This window comes from Alosa alosa, chromosome 10, assembly GCF_017589495.1.
Source record: "Alosa alosa isolate M-15738 ecotype Scorff River chromosome 10, AALO_Geno_1.1, whole genome shotgun sequence".
Classification (NCBI taxonomy): Eukaryota; Metazoa; Chordata; class Actinopteri; order Clupeiformes; family Clupeidae; genus Alosa; species Alosa alosa.
This window is the reverse complement of record NC_063198.1, coordinates 21,474,519-21,491,976: the sequence shown is the minus strand read 5'-3', so window position 1 is coordinate 21,491,976 and position 17,458 is coordinate 21,474,519. Positions and strand designations below refer to the sequence as shown.

The 17,458-nt window shown below is 42.3% G+C and overlaps 1 protein-coding gene and 1 pseudogene across 1 annotated transcript; both read right to left on the bottom strand.

Moving 5' to 3' along the window:
- Window positions 1–1,423: 1,423 nt before the first annotated feature.
- On the bottom strand, window positions 1,424–8,290 carry LOC125302118 (25-hydroxyvitamin D-1 alpha hydroxylase, mitochondrial). Its single transcript, XM_048255139.1, has 9 exons — window positions 8,078–8,290; window positions 7,265–7,455; window positions 5,352–5,548; window positions 4,831–5,031; window positions 4,441–4,604; window positions 3,860–4,026; window positions 3,387–3,468; window positions 2,815–3,012; window positions 1,424–2,688 (listed from the first exon to the last, which is right to left on the bottom strand). Exons 1-9 carry the CDS (start codon window positions 8,288–8,290, stop codon window positions 2,575–2,577), a joined length of 1,527 nt encoding a protein of 508 aa, XP_048111096.1. The 3' UTR covers window positions 1,424–2,574.
- A 3,473-nt stretch (window positions 8,291–11,763) lies between these two features.
- Window positions 11,764–11,898, bottom strand: LOC125302733 (annotated as a pseudogene).
- Between the last annotated feature and the right edge of the window lie 5,560 nt (window positions 11,899–17,458).

Genomic DNA, 17,458 nt, shown 5'->3' with positions numbered 1-17,458 from the left:
TTTCAGGACATCAAGTCGTTGTGATTTGTAGGTCCAGCCCAGGATCCTGTCCTGATCCTTTGCCTTGACTGACCAGTGCTTTCTACATTTAGGCCACAAGATGGAGCAAGAAACACTGATCAGATAGCGGATCAGATTTCAAAGTAGCCTATGTGAAAGAGTCCACAACGATATTTGTTAAGGTTCACACTATCAAGAATATGCATTAATATGTGAATGTATATCATATGATGTGCTGAAGTAGAATTGCGATCTAAATTAATTGTACATTAGATTACCACATAGCCTACATATGGACACATGCAGGCTTATTATAATACTTGGAGACATGAAAAAAATATTTAATCAGCTAAAGATCATTATGGGTAGAAAAACAGGTAATCATTCCACAACAGATACCTTTTACCTCTCTTAAATCTTAAATATACGCATGCACGTTCAAGCATGCATGCACACACGCACACATACATTTACAATATATCCACAAGTCACATGCACACACACACATACGCGTTAGTGTATGATTTTGGAGGGGAGAGGAGAGGAAGGGGGAGGAGGGGTTGAATGAATGTGTGATGCAAATAGTTGGCTGGAAATCCTCTTGGCCAGAAACTCTGGACGGCCTCATGATTCAGCAGACTGCTCCCAACGAGAACCGCACTACTCAGCAGTGGTGTTCTGCGAAATTCTGCTGGAGCGCATGTCTAAATATTAGTTCATCTGTTTGAACGACAGGCAGGAGCAGACCAACCAGAAATTGGGTTACACTATCTGGGAAAAGGGAGGGGGTGCACAGAACAGATATTCATTTTCTCAGAAAAGAAAACCAGCAAGTCCAGAGTGATTGTTCTTTTTTTTATCATTAGTACAAAAGATAATAAATATATAACTTTACCAATGTATAACACACTGTATTGTGGGGACACATACTGTATGATACATTACAAACAATGTGAGTTATGCAGTGTTTTAATCTGTGTGGCATATACTGTAGGGCACTATTGCTGTAATAACGGTTCTCAAGGAGGGATATAATGTAAATGAGGGATATAATGCCTATGTGGTCACAGTGTAATGCAAAAATGTTTGGTCTACATTTAATACAAACATTTCAAGTTTGATATTGTTAGAGCAATCTAGGGAATCTAAAAGTTCACACAATGAAGGAAGACATTGTATTAGTGGTCCATTTCTGTAGGGTTGAAAACTGTGTGTGATATTTCTGAATTTCTGCACAATTGCCCTGATGTTTCAGATAGTAGCACCATAATATATCATTGAATGGCCTGCAGTCTATTTTAGCACCAGTTTATAAGCAATATGGACCCTTTCAAGAGAGTTCCATTATCAGCATCATAGTTGGCCCCACAAGACTTCCTTTTGAACATTCCATATGTTATCTTAATGCAGAGGAAGTAGATTGGGGCAAATAGAACGTTCAAGCATTGTTTTTGTTTTTATTATTGAAAGGGTCCATAAGCAATATAGCAGTAGCACCAACGTAGTGAATGTCGCTCAATTCACTGTCCTGAATGTATCTGAATCAGAATGTTTCTTGATATCTACAGTGAACAATGTCAATGTTCTATGACTCACTGTCTGTCTATGTGAGTAGCCTACTACACATGTAAAGACACCAGAAAATCAACCAGTACATGCACGCTGTTACAGATGTTCATAATTTGAAAAAAAGCACCATTAAAATTTGACCTACGGCCCTACATTTTATAGACAGACTTGACTCTTGACTTTTGAGTTTTAAAGTTAAAGAAGCACAGCTACAGAAGTTCAGAAGCTAGGATTTCAGGTGACTTTTGGATATTCTTTTTTTTAAAGTATTACATTCGGGTCATTTTGGATATTCTTTTTTTTTTTCAAGTATTACATTCTGGTCTTCAAGTTGTTGGGCAGTCAAGTTTTTCCTGTCACCAGAAAACTACAGTTTTTAAATGGAGATTAAGCAAAGTACTGTGAAGACACTGCCATGTTGTATCATCTACAATGATACATGTCCATTTCTTTAAATGTGTCATGTCATCACAGCACTTTTTGTTCATCACTTTCCTTCACATAGACATTTTGGCGCAGTGCTCCACTGTAGAGCAACTCCCCTGAGAATAGCAAGGATGGCCCCACTGGCCTCTTCCCTCTACCAATTTAGATTTTGACCAACCAGCCACTACCTGAACCACACTCAGCTGTAGCTGTGATGACATCAGCCTATACCAACACACCAACAGTAAGTAACTTCCACAAGAGAGGGAAAACAGGAAGTGGGGAGCCATGCATGCTGTAATGTCTCTACTATGTCTGTTGGCTCCTCGGCCTGAAGAAGCAGCTCTGTGCTGGGGTTCTCTCAGTGTCACAGCACATTCTGGAACTGGAATCTTATGCTATGGGCACCCCCCAAACCCCCTGCTCATGTTGCTATGGTAACAGGTCTACCAGGGCTCATCTCCCCTGCAGACCTTGGCACCAGGCAACCTAAGGCATGGTGGTCCCCTTTGGCCCTGGGGTTTGTGCAAGGATGCAGTGTTCTCTTTTCTGGGCAGTTCCGGAAGTGCAGAGTGGGCCTCATCGCTCCACGAACTGCAGGTTGATCTCGCTTTCCGGTACCAGCAGTGTTCGGGTCATGGGTCGGACAGCACCGCCTTCTGGGTCAGGCTTCACATCGAAATGGGTTACAATCTGAAAGCAAAAACACATGATGGACGTGTTAATATAGAGATAACAACTCCAGTAGCAACACTGGGCTTTAAAAATAAGGAGCGGGAGCACATGCACACACACACACACACATACACACACACCTACCCGTGCAATAGCCAGATACAACTCAAGCTCCGCGATGCGGCGGCCAATGCAGCTGCGCTTGCCCACCCCAAAGGGCACAGAGGCATACGGATGGTGCCCCTCATCTCTGGTCAGCCAGCGCTGAGGCACGAAGGAGTCTGGATCTGGGAACTGAGCAGGGTCCCGCGACGTGGCAAAGTGGCAAAGGGTGATCAAGGTCTGGTGAGGGGAAACACAGGCCATACGTTCCATTATACTGCACTGACACTGGAAGGGTTGGCTTCACGATGTCTGATTAGCCAATGAGGTTGTACCAACCCAATGTGGGACATTACACAAACTAACTTTCTAGGAATGTAAATGCAATGAGTTGATACAGACTAAAATAACACCTGCAAAGCTCTCTGTGTGCACTATTTATTGTCATTCCAATCTGTGCCAAGTCTGCACTTTTCTAAATCTACACCTATTTCTGTCCAATCGTCTATGAGACAACTATGAGCATCAGTTAAAGTATATTATTTTACACTATGAACCTTACAATTCAGTCAGTGCTCAATGTTGGTAAATGACAAAAGATAAGTAGATCTTACATTTTTGGGGATGAGGTAGCCTCCAACTTTAATGTCACGGCCAGTAATAACTCTTGCATTAGCTGGAATGACAGGATAGAGCCTAAAAACAAAAACAAACAATGTAGTATCAAAGGAAAGAACACATATGGAAATATGGAGTGCTGACACTTTAGATCCTTACTTTATGAAGTTACCTAACCTAATATTTTATAATCTGATAAATCAGTCACGCTGACAGGAATTCCATGAATATGGAATGAAGAAAATAAATAGAAAATATTTTGAATGTTCACTCGTAAAGGGAATAGGATTTTGCTCCAGAATTCTTTGCCTCAGAACTTCTCCTTGTCCTAATGGCTTCATGATGGCACCTAATCGTCTAATGTTTCAAAACTGCCAGATGTGAATGAATACAAAATGTGTAGTGTGTATTACCCTGTCCTATATAGTATATAAAAACAGAGACATGAATACAAATGAGTGTTGCACACCTCAGCACCTCCTTCACCACTGCTTTCATCAGAGGCATGCGGGCCACGTCTGCCGCTCCAGGGACGAGTTTGTCGCCCAGCACGGACTGGACCTCCACCCTCAGGGACTCCTGCACGTCGGGGTGGCGGGACAGCTCGTAAAGGGACCAGGACAAAGTGCTGGAGATCTGAGACAAAGGAGACAAGAGGTGGCACGATCAGACAAGAAAGATCATCTGGTTTTAGAACAGCATGACCATCTCATCAACACTATGTCACTAATACAACTGGATTCTGATTCAAACCTTCAAACCCTCTAAAATTTCCTCCGGGATGAATAAAGTATCTATCTATCTATCTATCTATCTATCTATCTATCTATCTATCTATCTATCTTTGACTGTAACTATAGAACTTACAGTACGTGTTTGCATGAGAGTAAATGTTTGGAATACTTTGCCATTTGCTATCTCTGGACTGACATAGTGTGTTACTATACTCTGTTACGCCGTATCATGTGACAAAACAATACATGAAAGTGACCTTCAGACAATGGGCTTTTAAAGGGCTGCCTTGTGAGGATGAATACGAAGATGCCTTACCGTGTCCACTCCAGCCAGCAGCAGCTCAGTCACATTGCTGTAGACAGACTTCATTGGCACGCCGGCTCGTGACAGGAAGTAGGTGAGGTACCGCCCCTCGATCTCCTCTCCTCGTGCCACCTTCTCAGCCTCCTTCTCCAGCCGCTGGTCAATGTGCCCTTTGGCTGCGATTGGATCAAAGAAAAGGATTTCTGTTATTCAAACGTTAACGGTCACCACTAGGATTACAACATACGGACTAATCAGACCTCTGCTAAGCTACATGCAATCTGAGAAATCACATTTTTGAAATAGCTGATGAAGCTGTTGCTTGAGCATAGGCGACCTGGCATAACAAAGGTGTAAGTATTGGCAATTAAATCTGTTTATGATGTGCTAGCCAGGGCTCACCAAATTTAAACATATAGTCCCAGCACTGGCAGAAGGTGTCCCACGGTTTGGGGAAAAGCTGGTGCATCCATCTAGGCATCGCCATGGTGAGCAGGGTCATAACAAACATGGTGTTGATGGACTGGATGAAGCGTTCTGTCTCCATGGGGACAACAGCCTCCAAGCAGCCTAACCTGGAGTTAAATAGCACAGAGGAAATACCTGGAGAGAGGGAAAGAAAAAGACAGCGAGAGGAGGAGAAAGACAAGAAGGAGAGAGAGAGGATGGGAGAGAGAGAGGTGTCACAAAGTGTTTGTACATTTGTTGAATACATCATGTGCTGTTCTCTTTGTGGCCTTGTATTGCTCTTTGATTGCCTCTATCTTCTAATGATCTTTTAAAACTTTTTTTATCATCTAATGATATTTTAATAAATGTTAATATCTAATAGTAGAGACAATAGCTTTACTGAATGACTTGGAGACTACTGGATGTAGAAGCAGACCCATGGTGATCACAAGACAGACATTGACCACTCTTACCCTCGAGACCGAAGCGGTAGAATTCGGCTGAAATGTCACTGATGATGCCTCGTGGGTTCTGTTGGCGGCGTGTGTGCAGTTTGTTGACAAGTTCAGTGACGACGCCATTCAAGGTGCCATCATAGGTCTCCACAGCTTTAGGCCGGAGCATGTGCTTCCCTAGGAGGCTGCGCACGGATTGCCACTCTTCCCCCTCCCTACACGGAGAGAGAGAGAAAAAATGTCATTAAAAAGTGTCTTTAAGTGACAACTATGAATTACTATGAATAACCTAAATGAAACATTTGAAGTCAAGCACTACAGTTAAACAATGGAAAAATGACAATTGGACTTTGGGTGTGCAATTTGTTTTACGTCACATTGATGATGATGAAGGTCATGAAGATTTGAAGCATGATTCATTTTATTAGCACCCCATCCCACAAAAACTGTTTTGTTATACCTATTATGCACTTTTTATGTAAACAGCATAAAAATGATTTAAAACCTGTTTCCTGACATACTGCGTGCATGCTGTTTCTGTTTCTGTATTTGTGGGAAAACAAGTCCTACACCCACACCTTTCTTCCAGCGAAATGTCAACATTCCTCATTCATTCATGTTTTACGTCTTCGCTGTTGTTTTTGTTCTGCTTTTTTAAATTAAATTGTTGTAGTCTGTCTGTCAATTGTAAGGGAGCAAAATTGGTCTGTCTGTCTCCCAGCTGTTCCCACTGACTGCTCACGTACTGCAATGTAGCATCTGCGCTCAATTAACTTTCAACTTACTAGAATAGATGAAGCTAATGGGCATAAATGAATAATGGGCATGATGTGCGAGCTGGAGTGTCTCTTGTTCCCTGACTTCCTTGATTGAGTGTCTGATGCTGCCGTGCTCATCTGTCTTGTCTGATAACGCTCATTGTCTGGTTGCAGCTGGCACGTCACTCTCTGACGTCAAAAACCCTGTGACGTGCCTGGTATGAGTCATGCATACAGGCAAATACATGCACAGGCTCACACACACACACATACACACATTACCCCCGTCTGCAACACCACAGGATACATGCATGAAGATAAGCTTAGCAGTAGTGAAAAAAAAAACTGGCAAGAGACTGGATATAAAAAAAGGGTAGCATTCATATGCTTGGAGGCCATTTTCCATGTTCTGCATTTCTGTGCGCATGACACACACACACACACACACACACACACACACACACATGCCTGTCACACACATACACACGTAAGGTCAGGTCTGTGTTTGTGTGTCAGTCAATGTGTTTGTGTGTTGTTTAAGTGTGTGTGTGTGTGTGTGTGTGTGTGTGTTTGTGTGTGTACAATGGCACATGATATGGCTCATCCCTTCCTACTCCCATAAGTAACCATCAGTGTGTATTCCCAAAAACTTGGAGAGTAAAGCATGACTACATGCACTGATAGTATTCTGGAGAGTTACAAATTACACATCACACTCATATACAGTGTGTAGGAGAGGGAGCATGCAGAGACTGCCAGAGGCAATAAACATAGGAAGTTTACAGGAAATGACCCAATAACCCTTTACCAATGCATGTGATGCAGACATACAAATACAGAGAAATATGCTACTTTTCTCTCTCTCTCTCTGTCTTCCTATCTTGTTTGATGGACAATGTTGAGTTGAGAGGTCAAAGCTCTTTTGGGAGCAAATTCTATCTCTCTATTTCCGAGAGGGTGTGTCATCAAATATCTGGTTACCAAAGGCCAATACTACGTGTCCTGTCAGAGTGCATGTGTATGAGTGAGTGTGTGCCTGTCTTTGTGTGTGTATGTGTGTGTGTGTGTGTGTGTGTGTGTGTGTGTGAGAGAGAGAGAGAGAGAGAGAGAGAGAGAGAGAGAGAGAGAGAGAGAGAGAAAGAATGTGTGTGAGTGTGTGTAGGCTGTACTCACGCAGTCAGGAGCCCATAGCCATGGCCCCGGAGGTTCCGGTAATCCTTCCAGGATGAAAGGTCTGATCTCATGGGGTGCTGGCCCTCCTGCCTCAGAACCTGCTCAATCAGCTCCGGTTCCGCCACATGCACTGTCAGGATCGGACCAAAGCTCGCCTTCCACATCGGACCATAGCGCTTGCGTCCATCAAGCTGGTGATGCAAGGTCAAAGGGTCACGTCAGGCAAAAAGGACAATGCAGTAATGCACCAAGTCAAGCATGCAGGAGGACCCTGCATCAATAAGTGTGATGTGGTGAACAGTGGATAGAAGTGGCAGCACTGTGTCAACACTCAGAGAGAGTCACACTGAATCTAGGCTAACTCACGTCAGTCTTTCCAGTGGTTATGGGTCTGACTCATAATCATGGATAATCGTGCAATCATACACACAGCAAAACTCAGCCACCAGGCAAGCCGGGGCCATGTGACGTAATACTGAGATAACATGCTAAGCCAAGTGTTGGTATTGCAATGAGCTGCAAAGTATGGATTGCAAGGCATTACATTCTCCCAAAACTCCCAAAACCATAATATGCACACACACATGCACACACACACACACACTGATGCACACAGAGTAAAAAACACTACCATCATGTTAAATTGATCTAATTGGGATTATCTCGCCACTGTTGTTATATGACGTTAAATATGATTAATGTTTAACTTTTCCCGAGCCGATGAGTCTCTCAATACCATGCTTTGCTGACAGCATATGCTGGACATGTGTGTGTAAAGTTATCTGACGCCGGTGGGGGATGCATGAAACCTACCTGTAATTCGTGAAGACGAGACAGTCCCCGCTTCCCGAAAAGATCCCATGCGAAGCTGAACAGCGATGGTCCCGGCATCTCTTCTAGCGTTCTCAACTGATGATGATCATTATGCTTGGCGCATCCGACGGAGATGCCCTCAACGCACCGTTCCATCCATTTGAGGAGAGGAGATGCACTTCTACCGGACACTTTGAGAGCTTGTTGCAGCATTACTCTAAAATTCAAAGTCATAGAATGCTTGAGCTGAACTGTATGGGTGGAGGACCAAGCTCATCTTCTCCAGCGGCGCAAGCACCGTTTTTATACAGCAAGCCTCAAGCCGAGTTTGGACCCACCGAAAAGATGTTGCGTAGCGTGTCCACCCAATCATAGCGCGCACGCAAACGAAGCCCGCCCACTGATGGAACTGGGATGATGTGGGCGTGGCCGTTGTGGAGGTGTGTCCAATCAGATTGCAAAACGCAAGGCAAACCCCAAATGGGCGCGCACGTGGAGCAAAAGTGAACACTTCTGAATGCGCTTGCGATAGGCAGCACTGCCCAGAACAAGCAGTTTTTGAGAAGTTGAGGCGGTCGTCTTCTTGGTACAGTTTGGCTCACTATGCAGATGCTGATGCCGCAGTGAGCAATGCGCGAATCATGATCTTTTTCAGATTGGCCCTTGGTGATATTAATTTGCTGGAAACATGGATAGAAGCATGTTCCCACCGAGTGGCTTTGACTTTGAGCGACATTTCGTAAGCTTCTATAGAATCAGTAAATCGATGCACTATGTGGAACTTGGCTTATCTTTCAGACTCGACAAAATGTTGATTATCCAACATTGGCAGGCGTGCATAGTATCATAAGTTTGTAGAGAAAACAACTTGAGAAAATGGATTTTGTTGAATGACTTGTCAGTTATGTTGAAAGGAGTTGGCAATTGTGGTGCGCACGTTTACTCGATGTATTTGAAGCCATGTGATGTGAAGATTTCAGACAACGTGCCTTCATAGATACCACACACTGCTACGTATTCTGCAGTAATATTGAACAGTTCTGCTGATTCGTTGCATTGCTCACGCGCACGCACACACGCCACATTGTGAACCGATTCCAATACATTTGGCAGGTGGCCAAAATATCATGTGTGCTAACTGAAGTAATTGCAGCAGTTCGGAGAATTTTGTTTGACTCAAGCTTTCAAGGCGTGTGTGATCGATCGTCAATTCAACATCGCTCGTTTTTTGTGTGCTTATGTTTCATTAAAATGAATGAGTGAGCTGAGAATTTGACCAAAAGGATGCTTTCATAGAAGGGAAGTCAAAAGTTGAAACGAGGACGTAATAGGGTAAACAACATTTTCGTTTTTAGTCTGACTTATTTTTCGTATTATGATATCTGACGTCTTATTATAGTTTCGGTGTTTATGTACCTAATATGTCTATGTACCTAAGATGGTGCCAGAAATGCTGTTAGAAAACGGAGCGCAAAACTACAATTATTCGCATGACTGTCATTTAAAATAGTAAAATTGGGTTACTTTTAATCAAAGCCCTACCAACTAGACTACTCTCAGCAGAACACACATAAATACTGTCTAATGACGCAAGTTCTATAGATCATGGTACTTCAGAGACCTTCTCCATTCACAATAATAAAAAAAATAATAAAATGATGATTAGTCCGCAGGAGTAATAGTTATACAACCCTTTTCAGCTGGATACTTCCAATAGGCAGATTGCCAGATTTGATCATTTCTTCCAGCAAGTGAATGAAAGTCAGTCTCTATGCATTGCAGACAAAAGCCAAAGGTAAAGCCTTAAAGAAGACATCCACCTTGTGATCTCATGACATCTATCAAGACACTTCCAATACCAAACATGCTTTTCCAGGTTCTCTCAGAGCCTCTCATGTCCTTTATTTGAAGTATGTCATATCTGGAAGCCAGTAGCATACACAAGGAACAACATTTATTCCACATGTGCCTAACAGTAGTTTAAAGGGATATTCCACCATGTGGGGTGTTCATCCAGCAATTATCTGAGTCTGGCCAGAGAGTATAGTTCCATGTCAAATCAGCCTAGAAAATCGCCACGCCACGCTGGAGCTAAAAGTGGTATTGCCAGACTCAGAACGGCTGGATGAACTGGAGAAAGGTAAAAATGGTGGAAAATGAGTGTAATTCCCCAAATGGTGGAATATTCCTTTAACCAAATTCCCATACAGCCCTTACAGAGTGCTTTAACTGACGTTTTCACACACTTATCCACAGAAGAAATCCCATCTGAACAACTTTGTGTTCTCTGGGGTGACATGGATTACTTACGAACATCTCTTCTCAAGGCCACTTCACATCAAGCTCAAGGCCATTTCAGATTTGGAAGTGACACAGACACTTGTATGTGTTTTTTGCCTTGTTGGCAAGAAGCTTAATAGCACAATAAACTAAATAAAATCACATGTCCTCACAATCGGCTTATGTCCGCCCCCCACCCCCTGCCCAAGTTGTTCTTGAGACGCCAGTCTAGATAGCAGCTGTGTACAGGGATCTGGCCCTGACCTGACAGAGGTCCAGTGGACTTGCACCCATATCTGGGCCACATCTAGACCAGGGTCAGATGATGAATGTAATGCTCCATGCCCTATGGGTGCAGTGACGGGGTTTTAAGATTGGGGAACAATCAGTGTTCAGCAGTGTTTGGGATATCCTGAGATATCTTACCTCAGCGCAACTTGGCATTGAGCCATGTGTGTGGTTGGCATATTTATCTGTCTGCCCAGTGTGTGAAAGTTCACTACACCGTGGGTGTGTGCTTGTATATATAGTGTGTGGGTGTGTGTGTGTGTGTGTGTAGCGTTTGTGTCTGGCCTTTGCAAGCACCTGCTTGTGTTGGCGTTTGCCTATTTATGTTGACGTGCACCATATATCCTGACCTACCATTTTTCTTGTCATGTTTGTGAGCCAGTGGGTTATGTCTAGGTGTCTGAGTTATGTGCTTAAAGCACTTGGGTCTGGGTATGTGTGAGCAGGTATGTGTGAGCAGGTATGTGTGTATAAATGTAAGTTTGTCTGACAGCACCACTTCACACGCGGGAATGCATGTCTGCAGGCGTCTGAGAATGAAACAGCAGAGTTATTTTTGTGCCTGTCTCCTTTTTACTGACAGTGAAGTTGTTTATGGGGCAAGATTAAGCGTGTGTGGAGCGTCTATTTTTATTGGAAGGACTGGATCTCTTTGCTGCACATGATCGGATGGAGCACTCACAAGGGAAGCATCGGGTGACCATCATGTCCAGACAGGGTGCAATAAAACTGCAAACATCAGTGTGGTAACGATGCTGTGTGGAACAGGATCACAACTGCATTGCTCTCTTTCATATTGATATGCTGCTATTGCATATCCATTTGGTACATCAAGTAACAATTCATTATGTACAAATGGAGATCATGACACTCTAGAGCCAGAAGAATGGAGGTGTGTGTGCAAGAAGTATAAGTATATATACTCCTTTGATCCCGTGAGGGAAATTTGGTCTCTGCATTTATCCCAATCTGTGAATTAGTGAAACACACTCAGCACACAGTGAGGTGAAGCACACACTAATCCCGGCGCAGTGAGCTGCCTGCAACAACAGCGGCGCTCGGGGAGCAGTGAGGGGTTAGGTGCCTTGCTCAAGGGCACTTCAGCCGTTCCTACTGGTAAGGGGTTCGAACCAGCAACCCTCCGGTTACAAGTCCGAAGTGCTAACCAGTAGGCCACGGCTGCCCCAAAGTATCATGTTAAACTGATAAGAACAGATGCTACACTTGATCTTAGCCAAAAGGCTGAGTGGTAGCATCTTTTTCTTCTCTGGTGGCTTTGGAGAGTTTTTACATACATACTTCTACTGGTTTTGTATTTGTCCTAAGAGAGAATACCATTTTGATTGTTTTTTTTAAGTATGATAGCCTTTGAAATAATAGACTAGACTTTGAAACAGATTTCTAAGTTTAGTAATTTTGTGACACAGCATCCACACTTTGTGTACTTGACAAACAGTCTTGACCTGCTTTAGAATGATGTGAACAAGCAAACAAACAAGAAACACATGCTACATACAAGCATTCCTATTAGATGTCTTTCTTTGCCTCCTAAATCATTACCGTTAGACATTCATAGGTCAAATGTATTTTATGATAAGAGAATGGTCAGATAGGTGAACAGGTCATGTTTGTTTTTGATCTTACCCCCACTCACAAGTTATGTAAGTGGTGTAAGTGATCATTTTACACTACTTAGATTTTATCTGAATAATGTTAACAAGCTGCTGGCCATGTAGTATTTTGTGGCAAGTTCTGATGAGATGCATAATACATCACGGGACAGGTGATGTTGTAAACACGATAGTGGGGGGCAAAGTGCAGCTAGGAAGGAAATATGGATAGTGGACAGGTCAGCTGCATCTGAAAACAAGAAAACAAAACATTTGTTTTGATGACATCTCCATAGAGCATGTTAAAAGACAGTTATGTAACCACAGACACCTAGCTTTCAAAACATCTTCTCATCTACTCAGATGATGGCTTTGTAGAGCCTTTGTAGTGCCAAGAAAACTTACATCTCTCACTGCTTATTTGATTATTTGATCTTCACAATCCCCAGATCACATTTATTTGAGATGAAACAGGAAAGACTAGGCTCACTATTGCTGTAGTCGTTATAGTCTGTAACCAACACTTTCAACTATGACATTATAGCAATACATATTCTGCCTCTTCCTCCAACCAGATGAGGATTATGAGGTGTATGGTGTAGACCTACGTCTAACGACAATAGCACATAAAGATGCTTTTGCATGGTTGTCACTGCTAAGCACTGGTGGGAGTACTGCTGCTGATTCAGTGCCAGTGAGTGGCAGGATTGGAGATGGAGACAGTGCTTTTCACAATATAATAACATTTACGGTCCAGCAGCAGCCACGTCTTTATTATGTATTCAAGTGAAGAGAACTAAGGCTGGATACCTTTACTTGCAGACCCGTATTCTAACTAGCTATTTGCGCTTGACAAAAGCTAAGGTAATACAAAATGTTTGTGGCTTATTTGTATAAGGGTGCAAAGGTGATGTTGAAATAATTGTGAATAAGCTTTATAGTCTACTGTATTTCTCCTGTCCTTGTCCTATGCAAGCATCCTTTGTTTATCCTTGAATTCAATGAAAGCCTTTTGCCTATCACCAGGTGTGAAATGTTATTGTTTGTAGACACAGTGAGGGGCCAGGCCTCTGAGGAACTTCCCAGGAAAGGGGGTAGTTTTAATTAAAAGACAATAGAAGCTGGGTGAATCCTCTTGGTGAAACTTGTGGCTCTCCCTTGATGCACATCATTGTAAAGAATAAAGCCTGTTTCCTGATTGACCATTCATCCTGACTGAGTTTCAAGATAACTGGGGTACATGAAAATTACCATCAATGTCCAATAATTGTTGTTATTTGCTGGGGGTGAAAGTATACCAGAAGATGCCAACTCACCACTGGGCACACAGGGGCATTTGGTTTAGCTTTCCAGTCAGAAAGTTGGCAGAGATGGACAAAGTGGAACATGACTGAGGCATCTGGTACGGTTACCAACATGGCTGGCTACTTTGGTGACACAGCTGGGAAATCATTAATTTGAACAATTTTGGCCCATTTTCTCTTCTTAATCTAATTTGTACATTCACTGTGGTTACAGTCTTGGGAGCATATTGGTGTTTTATCTTAAGCCCACAGCAAAGGCTCTGAAGATTATCCTTAAAGGGGAGCAGACGAGCAAGCATGCTGTGTCTGTCCTTGAAAGCTGCAAATAGAGGACACGGACTTCCTAAAACCCACTGTGGTTTGAGATACTTCACTCCATCTAATGATACTGCACAGTGCATTAGTGACTGGTTCTTAGGTAAAAAGCAACAAAAATGCATAAAAGGAACAGTGAAATTGGCTATAATAATACAGCTCCACACCAAGTTTATAAAAGCTGATAACTATGCGGTGATACTGACACAATCTAAGAAAATGTGTAAATCCACAATGGTAAACAAGATATAATGCAGTCATTAGTGTTGCAACGGTTGCAGGATTTCCCAATAGTGTCCAGTGGTTCTTAACTGGTCTGGCTTTGGCATCCACAATTTTCCATGTTCATTAAGTTGAGACCCATATATTTTTTAGTATTAAAGCCAATTGATACGGTGAGCGACATAGTAAGACATGCAAAGTGCCTGTAGGCCTAGTTTGGAACATGCTGATGTTTGGCATTACATGCGGGTACCAGGCTTGTGCAAAATTCCAGAATTGAATTGAAACTGGCTCTTAAATTCCAATTGAATTCTTGAATTTCACTTGCATTTCAATTGAAGTAGCAAACAGGAAGCAGAATTGCAATTCGAATTGTGCACAACCCTGGTGGGTAGGGATGGGCGATATGGACAAAAAATAATATCTCGATATTTTTTGTGATTTTGACGATAACTATAATTAGTCGATATCCTTTAAAACATTTTTTTGTTAAAGTCCGAGTTACTTTACAGCTCATTATTTATGAATGGCATCATTACAATAATAACCAATAACCTAACCTGTGACTGTAACATAAACGTAGTCTTTGTCCATGGCAATGACTGAGATACAAATAAAGTCTATCAAAATAATGGTCCAATATTAGATCAGATAATAATCGGAATTTCCGATCTGATAGCAATTTTTTTTTTAAACTACAAGCTCCTAGAATGGTTCCACGACCCACTTTTGTGTCCCTACACACCAGTTAAGAAACACTGGTGTAATCAATGCATCATTACCAAAAACAATCACACACTGACTGATACCCTAAACCTCAAACCATCCTATCAATCAAAGTCAATATAACTTGCATATTCGCATAATGCACAGTAATATGATTAACAAGACCATTACATAAAAATTTGAGTGAAATGGACATTCCCCTTTGCTTTAGAGAAACCACAGAAAGAAAGAAGTGCAAAAAAGAGAAAAAAGAGAAATGAATATCTCTGTGGCCCAGAGTAAACACATTTGGCTGTGTTTCATGCAGAGTGTCCATGCTGGAGTTTAACCCACATGTTGATAATGAATAATGACATGTACGCAGAACTAACAAGGTGGAATGGGCTCGCTCGCCAGACCTCCCATTCAGGGAAACACAGATTGGGTTAGGAGAACAGCAGTGTGATTTCAGGCACGTTTTCAGGAGGCACACACACACACACACACACACACACACTTATCATTTTTAAATGAAATGGCTTCTCCTGCAATGACCAGGTGAAAGGTCTTGTGAGGACTAGCTGTGTGTGCCTAGTAGGTGTACAGTTACTTGTGTGCATGTGTAGTGCATTTATATTTAGGGTTCCCACTCTAAGAGAAATAAAGTGATACCTCAGTTTAGCATGACACATACATTCATAAAGTCAATAAACTGAATTTCTATGACCTATTATATAATGAAAGGGAAAAATATACCGACCAAAGATTTCAGAACAGTGTTCTGAACTAGCGTTCAAAAATCAGATGATTAAATGGGCAAGTATACTTGCATATAAGGAATTTGGTCTTTGCATTTATCCCATCCGTGAATTAGTTAAACACAAAGAGCACACAGTGAACACACAGTGAGGTGAAGCCCACATTAATCCAGAGGAGTGAGCTGCCTTGCTACAGTGGTGCTCTGGGAGCAGTGAGGGGTTAGGTGCCTGGCTCAAGGGCACTCCAGCCATGGACGTGGGCATGGGAGAGCAGTGCTCAACCACTTCCCCCGCCTACATTTTTCCTACTGGTCAGGGATCAAACCAGCAACCCTTTCAAGCCCAAAGCCCTAAACAGTAGGCCACGGCTGCCCAGAATTGGTGTATATGATTATTAGCTTTAAGCAAGCAATAATAATCACATATACACAAATTCTGAGTGGAAATATATTTCTACTAATGTATTTTGGCAAGTAAATTTTAAACTGCTACAACAAAATTCTTTGACTTTCCCCAAAATGATAAAATTCCCTGACTTTCCTGTCTGGAATAGACTTTCCAAAATTCTATGATATTCTATAAATTCCATGACCTGTGAGAATCCTGTATATCACCTGGAGAATCTCTGTCAGCAGAGCGAAGACATTCATGAGGTGAGCACAAAACCACCCATGCTATATGCATGTACATTTGAACTTGTACATAATCAGTGTTTGCATTCAAGAGTAGAACAAACATGAATGTGCATGTGTATGTGTGTGTTCATGTGCTCTCGTACTTGTGAATGCATTGTTTGCACAGGCATGTCAAGCATGTGTGCGTAACCTAAGAGTAATGGGTGAAAGTCTACGTACTGTACTAGATGTCTGAGATGACATTGTGTGAAACTGAGCAAAGTTGGATCCCTTCAGCTGGGCCCTATGTACATATACATATGGCTAATGTATACAAGAGAATCTGGGCACGGATTCAAAAACAGAATTGCACTCAATTACACACCGGCAAAACCACAAGCCCGAGCATCTGCAAACTACCAGCATAGACTAACACCTTATCAAATAATTCTGCTAAGATCATTTGGGGGTGATATCCCTTTCATAGGAAATGGTGCTGTATGTAAGTAATACTGCCATTTCTGCATCTCTTTACTACAGACTAAATCTGAGCTGTTTCTAAAGAAGTCGTGGTGGTTGGGAGTAGCTGAATGCCTTGCATAAATACATTACATTACATTTGGCTGACGCATTTTTAGCCAAAGCTAAATTAGGTCTCAACATGTCCATGTCTAAATTGCAGTTCTCATGAAGTGTTCCTCAAAACCACCAGATTACCAAGAAACAGAGCTGTGCTCATATGGCAATGTATCCTCATAACAGCGAAGCTACACCAGGCGCGTAACTGAAGCGTTCCGTTTGCGACGTGTAAAATCCAATTTAGATGAATGGTCTATTTTTTCCGAACGTACGCGCCGCTATCACGTCTGGTGTAGCTACTTCCATTGATTATAGTGGAAGCTAATTGTTGCAGCAGACGCAACGCGAACAGAACGCTTCAGTTACGTGCCTGGTGTAGCTCAGCCCTAAGTGTATACTAATGTAAAAGACCAACAACAAAGATCTTGCCTTGTTGACACCAGACCGCATCTCAGTTCAGAATGAGAGTGGGTCTGGAAAGGGTTTATTGACTTACGACATCCAGGGATGTAACTAGCAGTGAAATTAAACTTAAATTGGTGCATTAAACTCTTACCAAATCGTTTCAGAAGTGCAGCAATCTTGTAAACGAAGGTTTTAAATGCAGGCAGCACTGCCACCGTCGACTTAAAGGCTCCTAACTCTAACCTTAACTTGTGCCTTCCAGGCAGTGCTGCCTTGAAGACAACGTTGGGGGCTTAAAACA